The 23,301-nt window shown below is 39.7% G+C and overlaps 1 protein-coding gene across 2 annotated transcripts in view; it reads left to right on the top strand.

Annotated features, from left to right (window-relative positions):
* The window catches only part of LOC104610811 (CSC1-like protein ERD4), an 82,163-nt gene extending 60,533 nt beyond the window's left edge, over positions 1–21,630 (top strand). For both annotated transcript variants that reach the window (XM_088904410.1, XM_088904411.1), the window contains 2 exons: positions 19,875–20,130; positions 21,089–21,630. In XM_088904410.1, coding sequence (XP_088760536.1) covers positions 19,875–20,130; positions 21,089–21,472 — 640 coding nt within the window. In that variant the 3' untranslated portion in view covers positions 21,473–21,630. The remainder of the gene's footprint in view (positions 1–19,874; positions 20,131–21,088) is intronic.
* The last annotated feature ends 1,671 nt before the right edge of the window (positions 21,631–23,301 follow it).

The following is a 23,301-nucleotide window of genomic DNA, read 5'->3' as shown; positions in this document are numbered from 1 at the left end:
ACACAACAGTTCAATGACTTAGTTAGGCTACTTACAGATAACAAATTTGTATTTAGCTTGGGTACATGAAGAGTAGAAGGAAGTACCAAGGAATCTGTAGCCTTGATGGTTCCCTTGCTGGAGATAGGGGCAAGAGAGCCATCGGCTAGGGTGATTTTTTTATGGCTTGGAAGTAAATCATAAGAAACAAACAGAGTGGAAAGGCTGGTCATATGATCAGAAGCACTAGAATCAATAATCCAAGGGATCCTACGATTACCTGAAATAGTTGCGTGATTGGCAGAAGCCTGTATACCTGAATGAGCAAATGCAGAAGAGGTTGAATTTCCTGGCGGATTGGAAGAAGAGGCCACACCCTCTAGGTGACTGATCATCTTTCCAAACTTCTCATACTCTGCCTTCATAGCTGCTAACTGCTCACTAGCTGTCATCTCTTCAGTTAGGTATCTGTCACTATCTGGATTAGTAGCAATATTGGCACTCCCTGCCTTCATATTATCAGAATTCTTTTGAAACCGAAGAGGAAGAAGCTCAGGATGCAATTTCCAACAGGTATCTGTCACGAATAATTTATTTATTCCCTGAGCTACTTGGAGTCCTTGCAACTCCCTTGGGTTTCACTCCCATATTAGCAAAGTGATCATTTAGACCAACCCCTTGAACTGGACAAGTCTCCTGCTTTTTTCACTACTTACCAAGGCATAGGTTTGAGACAGTGAAACACTATCCTTGGATAAAATATTTTGCTTTGTGATGTCATACTCTAGATTCAGCCCTGTCAAAAACTCAAACACCCTGTTTCTCTCAACAAGTTTCCTGTAATTCTCAGCATCATTAGTGGTGTCCCAGGCTACAGCTTCTATCAAATCAATTTCTTGCCATAAAAACTTTAGTATTGAGAAATAAGCAGCTAAAGGTTTTCCCCCTGTCTCAAATTTTTCACATTACTCCTTAGCTTGTAAGCCTTGGTCACATTTAATTTCTGGGAATAGGTTTCAGCAACACTATCCAAAATTTCCTTTGCTGAATTTATCCACAAATAGTGTTGACTAATCTACGGTTGCATTGAGTTCACAAGCCATCCAATAATAGCATAATTTTCTTGCATCCATTTTTCATATGATGGATCATCTTCCAAAGGAGCCTTTTTGCTCCCGGAGATAAAACCACATTTGCCTCTACTGCAAATATGAATTTTTACTGATTGTGACCAAGCCAGATAATTATTTCCATCTAGCTTGACTGTGGTCACAGCCAGTAGAGTCTATAGAGGCTCCCGGAACCTGTCCAGATTCAGCAACATGCTTGTTTTCAACTTCTGAAGGGTTCATCTTCTTAAAATACTTTGAAAATAACTTCTAAAAACTTCGAATAAAAACAAATGAAGACAGAATAAAAAACTGTGTTGTGAGCCAACCTCTATGCAGCTGTACTAGCTACCTGCGTTACACCCAGAAGCCGGAGAAATAGAGTAATCTCAGCCGCTCCTTGTAGACTTCACAGAACACAAATCCACTTGAATCGATCTTCAAGGTGAAGGATGAGAAGACTTTTAGTCACTGAGTGCCTAGGTCAAACTCTTTGTGGGGCCAGCAATCAGATTTCTTCAGAAAATTAGGGTTTCGGGCAACACACTTGATCTGTCAGGAGGACGACAAAACCAGTCCCCTTCTCTCCAAAAACCACTAACAACTGGGCTGAAACAGGTTTCTTTAACTATTCATACGATTCAGTTCTCCATACACACTGTGTATGGGGAAAAAGAGGTGAAAAAAGGAAAAGTCAAGCCTGCTCTGATACCAAGAAGAAAAACAGCCTTTTGAAAAGAAAGGACTGTTTAAAAGGTTGCAGAAAATCAAAAGGAAGTAGCAGAAATCAGGTTTTAAGAAGAAGAAGGTGGTGGCAACTAGGGTTCAGAGAGAGAGATTTTCGAGCATAACCTCCTCTCTTACACCCCTAATTCCATTTCATTAAGTTAAACTTTAGTAATTTACAGAGAGGCCCCTAGTTGGGCAGAAAATTAAAAAACATAACATAAGAAAGAATAAAGCCCAGATTAAGGCCCATTACAGCAAAGAACATAAAAGATAAAAAGGATAAACAGCCTATGGGCCATTCGGCCCATCTTCTCTATAGTCTCAATCAGCTAAGCTTACAATCAGAGGAAGAGGTAAGCTTGGGTTTATTAGCGGTAAGGAAGCTAAGTCGAAGAATGAAGATCCAAATTATTCCATGGCTGGTATGCTCTATGCAGCCTTACATCATCCGCAACTATATGTTCCTTCCAACAATTAAGGACATTTGGGATAGGTTAACTACAACTGGTTTTCAAGCGAAGAATACTACTAGAATCTATTAGTTGCGAAGAGAAGCATGTAATATGTGACAGGGGGAGAAATCGGTGGCCATGTATTTTTCTTCCTTACATTCAGTTTGGGAACAAATGGATCATTTAGAGGCTTTGGAGTGGAAGGATCCTGTTGATGCTGAACAATACAAGAAGTACATTGAGAAAAACCAAGTCTTTTATTTTCTTGCTAGACTAAATGCTGGTTATGACTTCACCATGCAACACATCCTTATTGCTGATATTTTGTCACTCTCCACAGCATATTCTCTGGTGCAAAATGAAGAGAGTGGGAGGAATACCATGATGCAAGTACCTGTTGGTGAACACACACCTCTTTGTCCACAAAACCCAAATAAAGTTCTAGTAAACTTGAAGAGGTAGTTTATGAATATTGCAAGAAGCCAAAGCACACCAAGGATAGGTGTTGGAAACTAAATTCCCACCTAAAGCCTAGGAAGTTTAAAACTGGAAAGAAGGTAAATGCTCGTGTTGCTATAGTTAGTCATGATTCTCAGACTCGCATGCTTGAGGGAAATTCTTCTGCTCAGGCATCTACTCATGATACCTCTAATGTGATGAAAAAATTGAGAGGCATCTTACTCCATCTTGAAAAAAGTGGGTTGCCTACATCTGCTAGTTCACATACACCTTCTAGTGCCTTTTCAAAATCAGGTATTGCACTTGTGTGTCATGCCTCATCCTCTATTTCTTGGATAATTGACACAAGAGCCAATGATTGGTATGCCTTCCTACTTTACCACTTATAAACTTTTTTCAAGGAAAGGTAAGATTACCGTTGTTGATGGAACTCAAACCCCAATTTCGGGTTTGGGTGAAGTTAAACTTACCAACAACCTTTCTCTAAAATATGTTCTCTGTGTCCCACAACTGTATAGAAATATCTTATTTGTTAGCTCACTTGCAAAGTCTCATAATTGTTTTGTAACCTTCTCTCCATCTCATTGTCTCTCTAGATCTGAGTACGAGGAAGATGATTGGCAATGGACATGAAGCCGATGGAGTTTATCTTCTTGATCAGTCTCCAAAGTTAAGGTTAACGTGTCAGTCTAAGTCCTGTCATGATGAGAAACTAAGTCAATGGAAAGTGTGGCATCACCGTCTTGGGCATGTGTCTTTTGGGGTCGAGGATGGGGATTGTTTTGGCGGGGCGGGGACGGGGACGGGGACGGGGATTAATAGGAATCCCTGATCGGGGTCGGGGTTGGGGATGGGGATTGAGGTCCCCGCCCTACCCAACCCCGATTATGTATATATATATTTATTATTATATTATTTATATATTATTATATTATTTATATTATATATATCAAAACATATTTAAAAAATTATTTATAATTTAAAATATTTATTTATTTTAAGTAAATTTATTTTTCAAATAAATACTGTTATATATAAAAAATTCCGGGGATTTGGGTCCCCGCGGGGAACCCATCCCCGTCGGGGATCGGGGATGAAGGACAAAATTTATCCCCGACGGGGATCGGGGACGGGGACGGGGGTTCCTTTTATAATCGGGGTCGGGGACGGGGAATATGATCCCCGCCCCATTGCCATTCCTACTTGGGACCACCCTTTTATGTTGTAACTTGTGCACACTATCTTTTGTTTTATTATTTTGTAGAGAACACTGATGTGGGCCCCACAGCTGTGGTCCCACTCTGTCCATAGGGTAGAATGTGCCCTAGTCATCCTAGGGTTAGCTGATGGTCAATCTGTTATTCCAATTGTTATTTATATTTCAGTTTTATATTGTTTTATGTGTTATGTAAATACCAAGGGCAGATTTGTCCTTTCATGTAACTAGCATAACCTATAAATACTAAATAGAAGTGGCGGCAGCAGAACATTCAGATTCTGTCCTTCCTTTCAATTCTTGTGTTCTATTGCTCTCTCTCTCTACTCTTTCTCCTCTCTCCTCTATACCTTTTTTCTCCTTTTTTGAACCTGAAATCTATTAGGGTTCAAGGCTGATAGCAGTCTTGAACATCTACTTGGTATCAGAGCAAGGTTAGGGTTTCTCATGTGAGTCTAGTCCAGCCGACCACATGAGAATCCCCTAGGGCTGGAAGCTGAGAAAGTGGAGTTCGTGGACTGATTCTTGGAGATCGCCAGAGGGTTTAGCAGTTGTTGAAGACTTGTCACAGTTGCAGAGTGTTGGTGATCAGGAAGAATCAGAGAAGACTAAGGTTCGGGTAACCTTGGAAGGCAGCGAACAGTTTTTTTCTTGTAAGTTATTTATTTTCTAAGAGAAGTATTATCAGAGAGGATAGGTTGGACCTATCTGGAAAGGGCGGCCGAACCATTCTAGGGTTTTCTCCCTTCTATTCTCTAGGGTTTTACAGCAAACCCTATTGTTGGGCCGAACTGCCTTAGGGTTCTTTTCTCCTACTCTAGGGTTTGAAAGTGATCTTGCGGAAAACCCTAATAAGCTTGCGGCAAGCCCTAATGTTAGACTGAACCTTGCGATTTACCTGGAGCTGTCCTCAAGTTTTGTTAGCATTGATCAGCTTTTAGGGTTTCATATTAACCCTACTGCAAGTCTATCTATACGGTACTGATTGGAATGTGCAACTGAAATGTTTTCTTTAAGGACTGATTAAAACCCTAATTCTACCAAGCATATCAGACCTGCTTCTAAGCTGATTTTTCAGATCCTTTTGGGGTTTTTGAACTCTCTTAAGGGGTGAGAACTGTATGGACTGCTGCTGTTGTGTTTGCTAGTTGGTTTCAGATTTATACCTGTTTTGTGCACAAACACTATAACTACAGATTGGTCCTACACTGTTTTGATTGTGATTGGTAGTCCAAGTGCTGTTTTTTGAGAGTTAACCGAGATGGAGTTTAAAAATCAGGCAGAAGGCAGTTTTGGGAACAACAGTTATGGTAGTGTTTCTGAGACAGGTGGTCAGATTACAACCGTAAAGTTTGATGGATCAAACTATTTGGAATGGGCCCAATCAGCCGTGATGGCTATTGGGGGAAGAGGTAAATTAGGGTACCTCTTGGGAGATGTGAAAGAACCCCCCAAGGGAGACCCTATGTATACCAAGTGGATCCAAGAAAACTACTTGGTTATGACATGGCTGTGTAATTCTATGCAGCCTCATATTAGCCGAAATTACTTGTGGGCAAAGACAGCTAAGGAGATATTGGATGTTATGAAAGAAACTTATTCCCAACCCCTTAATGTTGCCAAAGCATATGAATTGAAATGTGAAGTGAAAAACCTTAAACAATGAGAGAAACCGATTTTAGTATACTTCTCTACCTTGCAGTCTCTGTGGCGTGAGATTGATCACTTAGAGACTCTTGAGTGGGAGAGTCCCAAAGATGCACAGATATATAGAAAGCAGGTCGAGACAAACCGGGTGTTTGAGTTTCTGGCAGGCCTAAATTCAGAGTATGATATTGTGCGGCAACAGACTTTGACTAGAGACAGTGTGACTCTCTCTCAGGCATACTCCTTAGTACATAGTGAAGAGACCAGAAGGAAAGTTATGATGCAACCTCAGCCTCTCACACCAGCCTTTGTAGCTATCAAACCCAAATCAGGGGGTGATTCAGAGGACAGGAGGAAGGAAGACAAAAAGGATGTGGTATGTGAACATTGTAAGAAACCCAAACATACAAAAGAAACATGTTGGAAACTGCATCCTCACTTGGTTCCGGCTATTAGAATGCTCGAGTCAGGGGTATTTTGGTCATTCTGCTATATCTTATTGAAAGTGAAATGTCTATTGTATCTGAGTTTAAGTTATGTGTCCCATCTTCTATGAGGGACAAAATTGTCTTTCTTGTAACTCAAATTTTTCATGAATAAAAGTCAAGTGGGTCGGCTAGGAGAGGTACTTTTGTATATCCTCTCTTATAGTCTGGCTGAATACTCTTCTCCTCTCCTTCTTCTTCTTCTTTCTCTTTTCTTTCTTTCTTCTTTCTTCTTCTCTACTTTGACCTAGAAACAACTAGGGTTTATTCACATGGTATCAGAGCATTAAGGTCTGGTGTTCATTTTTCTTGCTGCTGTCTTCTTCCTGGGTTCGCCGCCAGCTTCACAGTAGGTTTCATCATCCTACAGCTGATCTGATTGAAGACTCGATAAAGGGCTGAAAAGGAGTTGTCGTTTTGAGGGCCTGGAGGTGAGAATGCTTCTGGCCGGTGCTGTGGTGGTCGTTGAAGTGGTATACTAGACCCTCTATTCAGTGTACGAAGAGGGCTGGTCGTATACAGGTATGGACACTGCTGTCGCGTGTTCAGAAATGGACTGTGAATGCTGATTTTTTTTTGTGTGCTTCGAAAGTTAGTTGTTGTGGTGCTGGGTGAAACTGATACACATATCAGTCATGTTTTTTTTTTGTGTTTTCTTGCTCACATGTGTGCTGAAAGAAGAGTGGTAGACTGCTGATGTCCACGACAGCAGTGGTGTAGTGTTGATTGTGTTGTGGTGGCTGACATATCTATGTTTTTAAATGCTTAAAAGTGAACCCCTAGACCTTGTGTGTAATCGGTTCTGCAGTTTGCAGAAGAAGTGTTCGATGAAATGACTGAGTAATTTCAGTAGTGGTGTGTTGGTGGTAAATGGTCCTGCAGTGTCCAGTCCAAGTGTTTGATGTGTTGACTGAATGATTTCAGCTTTAGAGTGTAGTGTGTAATGTGCAATTGAAGAAAGTGGGTTGGTGGTATTGTAAGTGAAATAAGTCTTGTGACAAGTGTGAGATTGTGGTGTATATTCAGAGGAGACATAATTGAGATGGCTTCAATTGTAGTTGGGAATGACAACAAAACAGGCATCATGCTCTCTTCAGATTATCTAAGTGTTCAAATGACATCCATCAAGTTGAATGGTGAGAACTATATACCATGGGCAAAATCTGTGGAGGTGTTCTTGAAGGCCAAGAGGAAAGCAAAACATGTGAGGGAGGAGAAACCTTCCTCTGATTCTTCTGGGTTCAGTGATTGGGAACAAGATGATGCACAGATAATGACATGGCTTTGGAACAGCATGGAACCAAAGATTAGTGTGAACTTCATGTTCCTAGATACAGCCAAAGAGATCTAGGATCATGCTAAAAAGTTGTACTCTGAACAAGACAACACAACTAGGGTATATCAGTTATACCAAGAGTACTTCAATTTGAAGCAAGGAAGTCAAAGCTTAGAAGAGTATTATGCAAGTTTGAGAAACATCCGCAATGAGCTAAATGTGTATCACCCTCTCACATCAGATGTCCAGATCCAACAACAGCAATGTGAACAGCTTGATGTGACTAGGTTTCTTGTGGGCTTGAAGGCTGAGTATGAGCCTGTCAGAGCACAGATATTGGGGGGATCATCTCTCCCCTCACTTGAAGAAGTTTTTGCCCATCTTAAGAGGACATCCATTGAGCCAGTGGATTATTCTTCCTTCTCTGATAGATCTGGTTTGGTAGTGACTAAAGGGAGTAGTCGTGGAAGTAGAAGTGGTGGTGGCAGCTGTGGCCCTCCAAGCAACCGTGGTTGACACATGTTTAACCGAGCCAGTAGCCAGACTGAGGCCGTGAGTCAGGGGGAGGCCGTGGAAAAGGAAGGGGTAATGCTCAGAGAAAATTTACACATTGTGGCTTAGAGGGGCACACAGTTAATTTCTGCTATGATTTGCATGGTCCACCTAACACTTGGGCTAACCATGTTACATCTAAGAGTAGTAGCACAATTACTGAAAGCCAGCAAACTGCACCAACCCCCTCCACACCCACTTGTGCTTCCGGGCAGGAAATGGTGTGTACCACGGGCAATATATGATCAGTTCCTTCAAACATCTCAGTAGAACACAGCTACACTTGCCCATTCAGGTATGACTTGTCTAGCTTCCAAAGCCTCACCCTGGATCGTTGATTTTGGCGCCTCGGACCATATGTCTAGGACTCCTGATGTATTTTCTTCCCTTTCTCGCACCTCCACATCTTAGACAGTTACACTTGCTAATGGTTCTACATCTCCTATTTGTGGTGTTGGTGATGTTGATCTCTCCTCATTGTCTTTAGCATCTGTTTTATATGTTCCTAAGTTCCCTTTTAACCTTATGTCTGTTAGTAGATTAACCAAGTCCCTTAATTGTTCTGTAACCTTCTATCCTTCTTCTTGTGTGTTTCAGGATCTCAAGACGGGGACGAAGATTGGTGGAGAGCATGAAGCCGGTGGTTTGTATTACCTTGATGGTGGTGGCCCTCCAGTGGCTTTCCAGTCATCTCTTACACCTCTCCAATGGCACTGCAGACTTGGTCATCCCTCTCTCAAGGCTTTGAAGCTGCTAGTTCCTTCCTTGAGTCATCTTTCATCATTAGATTGTGAGTCATGTCAGTTGGGAAAACATCATCGAGTCTCATTTAGTCTAAGAATTGATAGTCGTGTCTCAAGTCTTTTTACTTTAGTTCAATCTAATGTATGGGATCCAGTTAAAGTGGTGTCATACAATGGTTTTAAGTATTTTGTAATCTTTGTTGATGACTTTTCAAGGATGACATGGATCTATCTTATGAAAGACCGTAATGAATTGTTCTCTATTTTTCAGAAATTTCATGCTGAAATACGCACTCAGTTTGGTGTTCATATGAAAATACTTCGCTCCGATAATGCCAAAGAATACATCCCCTCATCATTTCAGCAATACCTAGAACATCATGGAATAATTCATCAAACTTCTTGTGCCTACACCCCACAACAAAACGGTGTAGCTGAACGGAAAAATAGACATCTTCTTGAAACTGCTCGGTCCTTGATGATCAATATGCATGTCCCAAAGCACTTTTGGAGTGATGCTGTTCTTACATCCTGTTTTTTGATAAATCGGATGCCCATGTCAATCCTTGGAAGTCAATCCCCTTTCTCTGTGTTGTTCCCCACTTTGTCTCCCTTTCCTCTCACCCCAAGAGTCTTTGGCTGTGTTTGTTTTGTTCAGCACTTGGGGCATGGAGTAGACAAGCTAGATGCTCGGGCTACAAAGTGTATTTTTCTTGGATACTCAAGGACTCAGAAAGGGTACAAGTGTTATAACCCTAAGTTTCATAAATCATTTGTGTGCCCGGATGTCACCTTCTTTGAATCAGTTTCTTTTTTCTCCAATGCCGGGGTCTCTTCTTCTCCCTCTGTAGTTCCTCTTCCTGTTCCGGTTGTGGACCCCCTTCCCATAGCTCCCACTCCTACTACAAATGCACATCATATGTCGGTTACTACAGAGAGGCCGCCAATTACTCAAGTGTATACTCACAGAAGTGCTTCGGCTCCTCCTCCACTTCAGCACCCATCGACAGATCCTGCTACTGCTCCTTCTCCCTCAGATCTTCATCTCCCTATTGCTTTGCGGATAGGTAAACGTACTTGTACTTCTCATCCCATTTCAGACTATGTTTCCACTGCTCACCTTTCTGCTTCCCATTGCAAGTTTATATCATTACTCTCTTCGGTTCCCATTCCCAAGACTGTACAGGAAGCCCTTGCCTCTCCAGGGTGGCGGCAAGCCATGGAAGAAGAATTCTCTGCTCTACAACATAATCATATGTGGGAACTCACCACCCTTCCTCCTGGTAAGCACACTGTTGGGTGTAAATGGGTCTATACAGTGAAGCATCTTCCTGATGGCAGTGTGGAACGATTGAAGGCACGGTTAGTGGCCAAGGGCTATTCTCAGTTATATGGTGTGGACTATATGGAGACATTCTCTCCTGTGGCTAAAATTGGTTCAGTTCGGGTGTTGATCTCATTGGCTACTATGTATGATCTTTTGTTGAGGAGGTGTATATGGAGCAACCACCAGGGTTTGTTGCTCAGGGGGAGGTTGGTAAGGTGTGCAGGCTCAAAAAGGCAATCTATGGACTGAAACAATCTCCTCGTGCATGGTTCGGCAAGTTCAGTGAAGTGGTGAAGGCCTTTGGGATGAAACAGTGTCAGGTTGATCATTCCGTGTTTAGCTATAACTCGAAAGATGGAAAAATCTTGCTAGTCGTGTATGTGGATGATATTGTCATAACTGGAAGTGACAACAATGGAATTGACAGGCTGAAAAAATTCTTACAGGACCACTTCAATACGAAAGATCTGGGGAAGCTAAAGTATTTCTTAGGAATAGAAGTTGCGAGGTCAAAACAGGGGATCAACCTATGTCAGAGGAAATATGTTCTTGATCTACTTGAAGAAACAGGGTTGTTAGGTGCTAAACCAACAGAGACTCCAATGGAACTCAATGCCAAGTTAAGTGTGGATGCAGGTGAAGAGTTTGATGATCTTGGAAGATACAGAAGGTTGGTGGGAAAGTTGAACTACCTGACCATTACCCGACCAGATATATCATTTGTTGTGAGTGTGGTGAGTCAGTTTATGCAACATCCCCGGGTTCCTCACTGGGAAGCTATTCTGAGAATTGTTAGGTACCTAAAGGGTGCTCCAGGTCGTGGGTTGTTATACCAAAAAGGAGGACCTCTTGAGATAGTAGGGTACACAGATGCTGATTGGGCTGGCTCTCTATCAGACAGGAGGTCAACCACAGGGTATTGTACACCAGAGCTCTTGCCCTCATACACCTCAGCAGAATGGAGTTGCAGAAAGGAAGAATTGGCACATCTTGGAGGTGGCTAGAAGTCTTATGTTTACCTCTAATGTCCCTATTCGCTTCTCGGGTGATGCTATCCTCACGGCGGTATATCTTATTAATTGGGTTCCTTCCCGGGTCCTTGATATGAGATCTCCTTTTTCCCTTCTATGCCCAAGTGAGGAGTTGTTTTCTATTCCCCTTAAAACATTTGGTTGTACCTGCTTTGTTCAGCTTCTCGGACCCCATCACTCCAAGTTCGAACCCAAGGCCTCCAAATGCATTTTCCTTGGTTATGCACAAACTCAAAAGGGTTATTGCTTCTATGATCCTGTCTTAGGGAGGAAGTTTGTCTCCATGGATGTCACTTTCTTTGAGGAGACACCCTATTATCCTCGGGTTTCTCCTCAGGGGGAGAGCAATGAGAGTGGGGGTTTGAGTCCATTTTTTTAGGGGGAGAGCAGTGAGAGTGGGGTAGTTCCTTTATCTATTCCATTGGGCGATGAGAGCTGCAATGGTGAAGGTGGTCAGAGGGATCAGGAGTTGAGGGTCTATCACAGGCGATGCAGGCAGGTTGATCCCAGTCATCAGCAGTCCAGGCCAGCTCCAATCTCATATGCAGCTCCAAGTCCAGGTATTACAGTCCCAGGGCCCACAGAGACTTCCTCTATTGTTGCCATTTCACCTCCTGCAGATAACCTTGACCTTCCGATTGTCGTCCGTAAAGGGAAACGACATTGTACCACATCTACAGCCCACTGTATTTCCCAGTTTTTATCCTATGGTCGCCTATCTCCAACCTACAGGTCCTACCTTAGTTCCGTTGCCAATGTCCCTATTCCAAGAACAGTGCAAGAAGCCCTATCCGTCCCGGAATGGAAAGATGCAATGCAGGTTGAGATGGATGCCCTATTGAAAAATAACACCTGGGAGCTAGTTGATCTACCCAAAGGAAAGAAACTAGTTGGCTGCAGATGGGTATTTACCATGAAGCACAATTCAGATGGATCCATTGAGAGGTATAAAGCTTGGTTAGTTGCAAAAGGGTTCACCCAGACTTATGGTATAGATTACTTGGAGACCTTTGCCCCGGTAGCCAAGATGACCACCATTCGAGTCCTATTATCCCTTGCAGCAAGTCACACTTGGCCTTTATACCAAATGGACGTGAAAAATGCTTTTCTGAATGGAGACCTACAGGAAGAGGTTTACATGTGTTTGCCTTCTGGATTCTATGATGCAGAAATAGGTAAGATGGTCTGCCGGCTCAACAAGGCTTTGTATGGTTTGAAGCAGTCACCTAGGGCTTGGTTCGATTGATTCAGACTATCCCTTGTGAAGTTCGGTTACGTACAGGCCCAATCAGATCATACTCTATTCATCAAGAGGGTTGAGTTCTCCTTGACACTACTTGCAGTATATGTTGATGATATTGTGGTGACAGGGAATGATAGCCAAGAGGTTGAATCCCTTAAACAGCTCCTTCATCAAGAATTTGAGGTGAAAGACCTTGGTGTACTTCGGTATTTTTTGGGTATTGAGGTTGCTAGATCCAAACAGGGGATCTTTATCTCTCAGAGGAAATATGTCCTAGATCTTCTAGCAGAAACTGAAAAGTTAGGTGTCAAGCCTGCGGATACACCCATTGAACAGAACCACAGGATTAGTGCAGAGAGTGGGGAGCCTCTTAAAGACAAGGTTATGTTCCAGCGATTAGTAGGAAAGCTCCTATATCTCTGCCTCACTCGGTCAGATATTACTTATGCTATTAGTGTTGTCAGCCAGTACATGCATTCTCCTAGAACCACACATCTTCTTGCGGCAGAAAGAATATTAGCATACTTGAAGAAATGCCCGGGTAGGGGTATACTATTCAAGAACAATAACCACATGAAGGTGGAGGTCTATACGGATGCCGATTGGGCTAGGAGTGTTGATGATAGAAAGTCTACCTCAGGATATTGTGCTCTTGTGGGAGGTAATCTTGTCTCTTGGAGAAGTAAGAAACAAAGTGTTGTCTCCCGATCTAGTGCTGAAGCAGAATACAGGTCAATGGCTAACGGAGTGGCTGAAATCCTATGGCTGAGATCTCTACTTGAGGAGTTGGGTATTGAGTATGAGAAGCCCCTGATGTTGTATTGTGATAATCAAGCAGCTATTAATATAGCACATAATCCAGTGCAGCATGACAGAATCAAACACATTGAAGTTGACCGACATTTTGTACGAGAGAGGGTCTCATCTTAAGAAGTATGCCTCCCTTACATCACATCCAGTATGCAACTAGCAAATATCCTCACTAAAGCCGTATCAAGAAAGAAGCTAGAGGCGGATCTATCCAAGTTGGGAATGATAAACATTTATTCCCAACTTGAGGGGGAGTGTAGAGAACACTGATGTGGGCCCCACAGCTGTGGTCCCACTCTGTCCGTAAGGTAGAATGTGCCCTAGTCATCCTAGGGTTAGCTGATGGTCAATCTGTTATTCTAGTTGTTATTTATATTTCAGTTTTATATTGTTTTATGTGTTATGTAAATACCAAGGGCAGATTTGTCCTTTCATGTAACTAGCATAACCCATAAATACTAAATAGAAGTGGCGGCGGCAGAACATTCAGATTCTGTCCTTCCTTTCAATTCATGTGTTCTACTGCTCTCTCTCTACTCTTTCTCCTCTCTCTATACCTTTTTTCTCCTTTTTCGAACCTGAAATCTATTAGGGTTCAAGGCTGATAGCAGTCTTGAATATCTACTATTTCTTGTAAGACAAGGGCATAACTGTCCTTCCATAACATTGTATTCTTTCATATATAAGTTAAATATTTTTGGGCGTGTGGTTCAAGACAGAACACACCCTTTTCACTCTCAACTCTTTCTTCTTTGATTTGATCCGAGTTGACATCAAGCACATACTTTCTCTACTAAATGAAGATCCCTTCCTTTGACCTTTCTACTTCAATTCTAAGGAAGTATTTGAGTTTCCCAAGATCTTTGTCCTCAAATTTGGAAGCAAGAAATACTTTAGATAGGATATTCCAGAGCTATCACCTCAAGTTATAACAATGTCATCAACATACACTTTCAGCAAAGTCATTAGTCCATTAACCCTTCTTATAAATAGACTATGATCAGCCTGTGATTGAGTGAACCCAATTTTAAAAATAGCCCTTTTGAATCTATCAAACCAAGTTCTAGGAGATTGCTTGAGCCCATAAAGAGATTTCTTCATACAACAAACCTTTCCCTCACTATTAGGGAGGGTAACTCCTAGGGGAAGATCCATGTAGACCTCCTCTTGAAGACCTCCATTAAGGAAGGCATTCTTCACATCCATATGGTACAAAGATCATGAATGGTGTGCAGCAAGAGACATAACCACTCGAGTAGAACTCATTTTGTCCACAGGTGCAAAGTTATCTTGATAGTCAATCCCATAAGTTTGGGTGTACCCTTTTGCCACTAGCCTAGCTTTGTATCTTTCAATTGAGCCATCAGCTCGGTGTTTAACTGTATACACCCACTTGTAACCCACTAGGACTTCACCCTTAGGAAGTGGAACAATCTCCTAGGTTTGGTTCTTTATGAGGGCCTCCATCTCTTGGTTCATATCATCCTTCCACTGAGGGGACTGCACTACATATGCAATATGACGAGGAAGAGAAATAGAGGAAATGGTAGAAATATAGGCATAGTAGGAAGGTGAAAGGTCATCATAAGAAACATAGATACTAATGGAATAGGCAGTGCATTTCCTTTTTCCTTTTCGGATTGCAATGGGAAAGTCAAGGTCTGAGATATAAGGCTTAGTAAAGTAGGAATAGGAAGTTTAGAATTAACAGGAGTCTTAGGCTCAAGTTGCTTTCAGAATCACTTGGAACCAAGAGGTTAGATTGTTGTGGACATTTAACCACACGAGTAACCTTCCTTTTGTGCCTTTTGAACCATTGCTGCCAAGACCGTTGTAGAGGAATAGAGAGAGGAGGACAAGGAGCAAGAATACTATCACTGAACTAGGAATATCCATAGATGCAAGAACTAGGAGACAAAATGGAGTCCGATCTTCACTGATACTCTCCCCCTAAATAGAAGGACAAAGTGACCAAAAGAACGGAGTATAATCAAGAAATGTAACATCCTTACACACATACCATCCAACAGTGTGAGGACCCAAAACTTGTACCCCTTTTGGACTAAGGAGTAACCGAAAAAAACATACTTGATAGACTTCGGGTTGAGTTTGAGGCAATGGCTCAAGTTATGAACAAAGCAACTAGAACCAAAGACTTTAAGAGGAAGACAAAAAATGGGATCATTAGGGAAGAGAAGATGATGAGAAGACTGGAGATGAAAAGTTTGTAAGGGAAGTCTATTAATGAGATAAATTGTTGTTTTAACTACATCTCCTCAAAATCGAGTAGGCACACAATGCTCAAAGTATCACAAACGCCAAGTGTATCAAAAAGGCAAGTTTAAGAGACGTATCAACTATCAAGATACGCCTTGGATATGCATGTGTATTGGAGAAAAATTAAGATACGCATAGATATGCATAGAAACACTATAAATACTTCAATAAATCATAAAAATACATCAATAACACTAAATATAAGGCCTCAATGAGGCGTACATACATTAAATTAATATATTTTAATGGTTTTATGAAGAAATACACCGTAGTCAATTATAATTTCATTAAAAAACCCTATGCTTAACTATAATTTATAAATTATAATTCTTAAGTTTTAAGGGATAGGAAAACCCAGCTTTCCTATCCAACCATGAAACATTCATTTTCACAATTTCTAAGTGCAAATATAATTAATAATTATTTCTTATTAAATAATTATTATTTATTTTTTATTTTCATAAATTATAAAAAATAAAAAATAAATAAACATTATATAACATATTCAAAAAATTTTTATTAAAGAAGAAATTTCAATTAAACATAATTTATTATTAATTATTTTTAATTCTAAAATTATAAAAAAAACAAAAATTTATTTAGGAGTAAAGTGCAATTGCTCTATGGATATGATAGATAATCCATAGATCTAGAACATAATAAGTCTTTCTAGGCAGATAAAAAAAATACATTTTCAATTTTTTTGTTATTTTATATTTTTTTCCAAATCTCTTCATAAAATTTCCATAAATCTACTCATAACACATAAAAAATTTGATTTTGAACATATTTAATCTAGATCAACATAGATTTAAATATTTTCAATCATTCAAGGAAAAAATCATAAGATATTATGAAAAATTGAAAAAAAAATTACCTATTTTTGTAATATCTTTCAAAACTTGAAAATTTTTCAAAAACATTGATGATTCACATGTGTATTTTTGCGTTTTCTTTGCATATCTAGCATTTTATGAATGAGATTTGGAGTTTTAGAGTCATTTGGGGGTGAAAGAAGACTTGTTTCAAGGGAAAGAAGCTTTCTTTCCCCTTCGTTCTTAATCACCAAGCTGGAAATGAGAATAAAGTGGCAGATGTTCTAAGTCTGATGCCTTACATACTTCATTCCATGAATGTCCAAGTCATTGGTTTTGATCAACTAAAGCAAGACTATGCTGGTTGTAAGGATTTCATCATCATCTATACTGACTTACAAGCTAGGAAGCAAGATGAGTATCCTTCCTTTTCACTACATAATGGTTATCTGTTTTATGATACCATTGCTATGGTGGAAGATAGGTTTTATTAGCCTAGTTTGAAGAACGATGTTGCTCGTATAATGAACTTATTTCATCCTTCGTCTACAACAGAGTTATTTTCCTCCTGGCCAAGACTTAATGGGTGCAGGAAAGCAAAGATCGTGTGGAGCTGTATCCCTTTTGCGGTCTGCTGGGTCTTATGGAATGAGAGAAATAGAAGATTATTTGAGAACAAACGAAAGAATATTGAAGGTCTTTTAGCTTTGATTGTAAATCTGGTGTCAGATTGGGTTCTGGTGCACCCAGACTTCCTTCAGACTAGCAAAACAGAGATGGGGGAGAATTTTTGGGATGTTCTTGAGTTACAGTCTTGTAATCTTGACCAGTTCTGTTTTTACTGATTTTTCTAGTGCAGTGTAATCAGCTTGTTTTCTAGGTTGGGTGCTATCTTAACCCCCCCGGGTTGTGTGACTCTTTTCTATTTTAATGAAATTTTTATTCTGATTCTTCAAAAAAAATAATAATAAAGCAATGTAGGGCATGCCAACTTGCCAAAGGACGAAAGCATACAATGGTCTATATATACCCCTACCTATTCCTCATGAATCATGGGCCCATGGAAAGATTTATCCATGGATTTTGTCCTTGGATTGCCCAAGACTTCTAGGGTCACAATACAATCTATGTTGTGGTGGATTGTTTCTCCAAAATGGCTCATTTCTTACCTTGCAACAAAACACATGATGCTTAACATATTGCTACTATATTTTTCAAAAAAGTGTTTCGACTTCATGGAGTGCCTTCTACTATCGCATTAGATCAGGACACCAAATTTATGAGTTATTTTTGGAAGACACTTTGGAAACTACTCAGTACTTAGCTGAAATTCTCTACATCGTTTCACCCCCAAAAAGATGGTCAAACTGAGGTAGTGAATAAAAGCTTGGGAGATCTTTTATGGTGTCTAGTCAGTGATCATACTTCTAGATGGGATCTAGTGCTTCCAATAGCTGAGTTTTCTTATAACAGCTCAATAAATAGATCCACAAGAGGAAGTCCATTTGAAGTGGTGATTGGTATTCAGCTTAAGCAGCCAATTGACTTAATTACCTTACCACAAGATGCATGTACTAGCATTGAAGCAAAAGCATTTGCTAGGCACATAAGAGAGATAAATGATGATGTCATGAGAAAAATTGCATTAAGCAATGATTTATACAAGGCTAGAGCTTATATTCATCAACAGTTGGAAAATTATCAAGAGGGAGACATGGTTATGGTATGCATACAACCATAGTGTTTTCCTAAAGGTGTGTACAAGAAGCTACACTCAAAGAGTGCAGGTCCTTACAAAATCATCAAGAAGATAAGTTCTAATGCCTATGTTCTATAGCTGCCAGGTGACATGGGTATTTGTCCTATCTTCAACATCGAGGACTTGACTCCTTATCATGGACATGTAGATCCTTTTAAGACCCATATACCTAAGTTGCCAACTATTGCATCTCTAAATGACATTCTAGAGGATGTTTAGTTGAGAAAATAATATCTACTGCTACAGGAGGGTATCAGAAATTCCTTGTCAAGTAGAAAGGCAGGCCCATGTCTGAGAGTTATTGGATCATTGCTGAAGACTTTCATCATCTCAACCTAGATCTTTATGAGGCATACCATGCTTTTAACTCATCGAGGTCGAGTTCTTTCAAGCCGGGGAGACATGATTGGAATCAATCAGCACTCTTGAAGACTTATTCTACAAAGAAGAAGGCCTTACAACAGGTCCTGATATGGCATAGTGATGGTACTTGGGATTTGGACTGAATTGGACACCAAAGGTATTTTTGTTATTTTACAATTTTTCTGTGGGGTCCAATAATAGGGTTTGATTGTCTATTATAATTTTTTTATGTTTAAAATTTCAGTCATTGAATAAGTAGGATTAGAGTTATTGAGTCTTCTTTGAATTAAAATGGGATATGACAGCTTAGTTTGAGTTCTACTAGGATTATTGAGTCTAACAGTTGGACTCCTAGGACTATCATTATGAGTAACAATTTGACTCCTAGGTTTATTATGAGTTTAGAGTCTATATATATGTGTGGACGTTTTACACAAAGGACAATGAAGTTTATTGAGTTTTCTTCAGCTTATACTAACTATGGTGAGTGATTCTAGGCACCTTGTGAGTGATTACAGCCATCAACAGCCATAAAATTCTGATCAAAGAAGACCATTCAACAATCTCTAAGGACTAGAACTGAGCTGGTCCTACATCACAAGGTCCAAAAAGAGAGGAAAAGGAAGAAGAGAGAAGAAACAAGGTCCAGGGGAGGGAGAGAGAGAGAGAGAGATTTGAACTGCCTTCTCCCTCCTATCAACCTTTGTTTTATTAAGCTTCTAATAAAGACAAAAGTCACTACAGTACACTCCAAGAGTTACATATAACATAAGGCTAAGAAACAAAAGGGAAAAGACAATATTGCCCCTGCAGCTTAAACTTTAACACTCTGAACCAAACCAGACTTGGTCACCCTCTACAACTATTCCTTGTAATTCTACCTATTTCATTAATAAAAGTATTTTTAACCATTTCTATCATTAATAAAAGTAATTCTTATTTATCATACTTATTTTTGTTTTATGTAATGAATATGATCTGCCCAATTTTTCTACACTTTGTATTTTCTATAACTTCTTGTATTTTTAAATATTTTTATCTTTTTTATTACTTAATTATGATGTCAGTTGATTTGTTTGACACATATGGTTGAACCATTGACCCACTACCATGGAAAAAAGGTTCTATTTTCAGGTCATTTTTTAAAACACTGGTTTCTAGTTCTAGATCACCCTATACCCATCCTAAACCTCCCAAAGTCATCCTTTGGCCATTCTAGTCCCACATCAATTTGGTATCGAAGTAGGTAATACATCTCTCCTGTTTGCCATGACTTGACCTTCAGTGGGTCATAATACCATGATTGAATGGATAATTTTTTGTATTACCGTGCAATCTTGATCACTTGTTAGGAAAATTGGTCTACAAGAAGCATAAATTAGCAATATATTGGTTAATTATTACTGCTTTTTATTTAGCCATGCTAATTACCTGTTAAAGAATTCTTGGCACTATAGGAATCTAGGAAGCAAATATTGTATTTAGTGGACCATTTTTTCTTGTGGTTGGACATAGAAATTTCTTGTTCCTTATATTCTAGTTTGGAGGGTTACGCTACTGTTTGATAAATATCCAAATATATTTGTTTCCCTTGGTTACCAGGTTCTTTGTGGGCTATGGGCTTGAGCTGTCCCGGTTAGTTCCTCTGATAATCTACTACCTTAAGAGAAAGTTTCTCTGTAAAACTGAAGCAGAATTCAAAGAGGCTTGGGCTCCTGGAGATCTTGGTTATGCAACAAGGGTTCCCAATGATATGCTTATCATAACGATCGTCATCTGCTACTCTGTAATAACTCCTATCATCATTCCCTTTGGCATGGCGTACTTCAGCCTTGGATGGCTTATTGTTAGGAATCAGGCAAGTCTAGAACTTTCAATGCGTTTTGGGTTCTAAATTCTAGAAACAATTGAAATCTGCTTTCACAATCCTCAACATGCTAGAATAAATATTAATGCAGTTTCTCAGCCATTATGTACAAGTCTAGAACAACCTAAGTGCTACAGTTTTAGGTAAATTCTAGGTAATAAATTTATGATTGTAGATTTGGTCACTCTAACTGGAAAGTCTGTTGATATCAAATTTAGAGATAAGCCCGTGACTTGGTGGTGATACTCTAGGTCAAATGTCAATCCAGTAAAATGAATCCGTCAGTCCCTTGAACAACTAAGGGTTTGTTTGGTTCGCAGTCAGAATCAAAATCGGAATTGGAATGGTCTATTCCCATTCCCATAGTCTGTTTGGTTCAGACAAGAATAGGAATGGAAATTAGAATCAACTGGAATGGGACTTCATTCCCAAGGGAGGGGGAGGGAATGGTCATTCCCTCAAATGGGAGAATTCCATTCCACCAGGAATAGGAATGGGATTCCAATTCCGCCCAATCAAATAATTGGAATCAGAATGGCCCATTCCAATTCCGATTCTAAACCTCTATTCCCACAAACCAAACGGGACCTAAAAGACATTATACTTTTCCTGGATTGACATTAAAAGGGCCATCACTTAATACTGGTCCCAGCTATCTGGTCCTGAGAGAGGTGGAGTAGATACAGGACCCACCTATTAAGTGGCCCTTCTTGGACTTGAACCTGAATTTTCATGTTTGTCAACCTGAGATCTTACAATTGCAACATTCCAGAAGAAAATGGATGGGTGATTGGATATGATCCATTTGTCCAGACCAATATATTAGTGGTAATTCTTCAGAGGAAGTGCTGCTGGTAATGATATCCTCGTTAGGTATCTCTAAGAATGGGTGTTAATCAGTTCTTTGTCTGATTTCCCAACATTAATCTAAGATTCTTTTCTTGTACAGGCTCTCAAAGTTTATGTTCCATCATATGAGAGCTATGGACGGATGTGGCCCCACATGCATTCACGTATTCTTGCAGCTCTGATTGTGTACCAAATTACCATGCTTGGTTACTTTGGAGTGAAGATATTCCCGTTCACACCTCTTCTGATACCCCTTCCTGTACTGTCCTTAGTCTTTGCTTTTGTCTGCTCAAAGAAATTCTACAAATCCTTCCGCTACACACCTTTAGAAGTTGCCTGTCTGGAATTAAAGGAGATGCCAAACATGGAGACTATCTTCAGGGAATATATACCACCTTGTTTGAGATCAGATAAATTCGAGATTGATGAGCACTTCGAAGATGCCCGTTCATCTCAAGATTTTAGAACAATATCATTTGTTTAATTTAAACATTTTGCAACTTTTATAGTTGTATTTGGCCCACATTATGTATTATTTGACATCTTATAGCATGGAAGCCCCTCTAACACTCAGATTGTTAATATTCTGCTCTCAGAACCATCTGTTTTAGGTAAATTTGATTGTGAAGAATTTTTATTTAATTTTGTTTTTCACCAGTTCCAATGTGAAAGATGTCGGTATGTTTTGGTGCAACGTGTACTAGTTCCATTTAATTCTATCATTTCTCAAACAACTGATGCATCATTTTTCGCTGAAACAGCTCGATAACAGCAAAGGACCCATTTGGGAGGGCTGAGTTGGTTCACCCAAGCTGGTTTAGATGTTTAAAAGAAGCCATTTTGGTTCAGCTGCATAAATAACATTAAGCTATGTTTGTTGATAACTTTCTTAGCTGCCTAAGAAGTCAGAAGTCAGAGAAGTCGGATAATCTTGGCAAGGCGCTCTGAATGAGCTATTCAAAGAGGCTGGAGTAGACAGCCCTTCAGCTCACCGATCAATACCTGATTTCATTCTCCAGAATTTTCACCAAACATAGCTTATAGGTTGTCTTTCTGGGCCCCGCACATGGACAGCCAGAAGCCACTGTGCTTCAGCCCTCCCAAACAGGCACCAAGTGGCTGAACTGAATGGTTTATTATTCTGTCTGTTAGTAAGTTTTTAAGGATACTGTGAGCTTCTTAATGGCCGAAGCTGAAAGTGGGTTAATTACCATACCCTTGAATATTTTATTATTTTATCCACCAAAAGACAAAGAACTATGTCATTCTGTTCAGCCATCCGAGTTGTTATGGCCCAGTTTGGAAGGAGTACAAATGCAAATATGTAGAGTGCAAAACCTTGTATTTTGTATGTACTCTACATATTTGTATTTGTATTCCTTCCAAACTGAGCTTATAAAACAGCAAATGCATCAATTTATCGTAGAAAACAAAAAGGTTCTTTCTGCTTAAAAATAACAAAGGAACCAAGTTTGACCGACATGATTAAGCACTTCAACTTCCAATAGAATTATTTTTTCCAACCATTTCCATCTTCAATTAACTTGTCTGCACTGGTTGATAATATGCCATTCAGATAATTTCCAACGGTGCAGATTGTAAAACTATTTCCAGGAAAACTTAAATCAAAATATCATCATTCATGGATTTCTCAAAGAGAAATTAGTGATTTACCCCAGTGGTTCTTCAAGCTCTCCAGAAAAATGTTGATAGATAATATGGTTAGAGCCATCCAATCTGGATAATTATGGTGTGACAGTAAGTGAAAAAGAATTGAATACCGATCCATCTCCATTCATGCATAATTCATTATGTAACACTTCCTCTCTTTTATATCTCTTGCAATTTGGCAGGTTTCCCTATGCAAAGAGTAAAAACTATAAACAGTTTGAGTTTCACCATGCCGTTGGATCTCTAAACAGTTTCTGAGGCTGCCTGCTAAGTGTTATCAATTAAGAGAGACAACAAGCAGGGGGTGCACTTCTGTAGCTGGAAAATGACATTGGCCAAATAATCTCCAGGAAGTAAAAATCCCTTCAAAAACCACTCTATAAAAAATGATATCAACCTCGCAAATGTCTATGCTGGAAGAGTATGAAACCGGAAGAACATATGCCTTTCTAGTGTCATACTTGGACTCACAAAAAATAACCATATGGTGAGGCTTCATAGAAGAATTTTCCACACACACACACACAATACGCATATATGAATAACACCATAGATGGTTAGAAAATAAGGGTAGCCCTCCATGCTTCATCATTCTGGAACTTCACTTATTTACTAAGAAAATAAGAGGAGAAACAACCTCTT

The sequence above is a fragment of the Nelumbo nucifera genome, chromosome 4 (assembly GCF_055504915.1).
Source record: "Nelumbo nucifera cultivar China Antique chromosome 4, China Antique-T2T, whole genome shotgun sequence".
Classification (NCBI taxonomy): Eukaryota; Viridiplantae; Streptophyta; class Magnoliopsida; order Proteales; family Nelumbonaceae; genus Nelumbo; species Nelumbo nucifera.
Note: the sequence above shows the minus strand (reverse complement) of the source record. Positions and strands in the feature narration are given on the sequence as shown.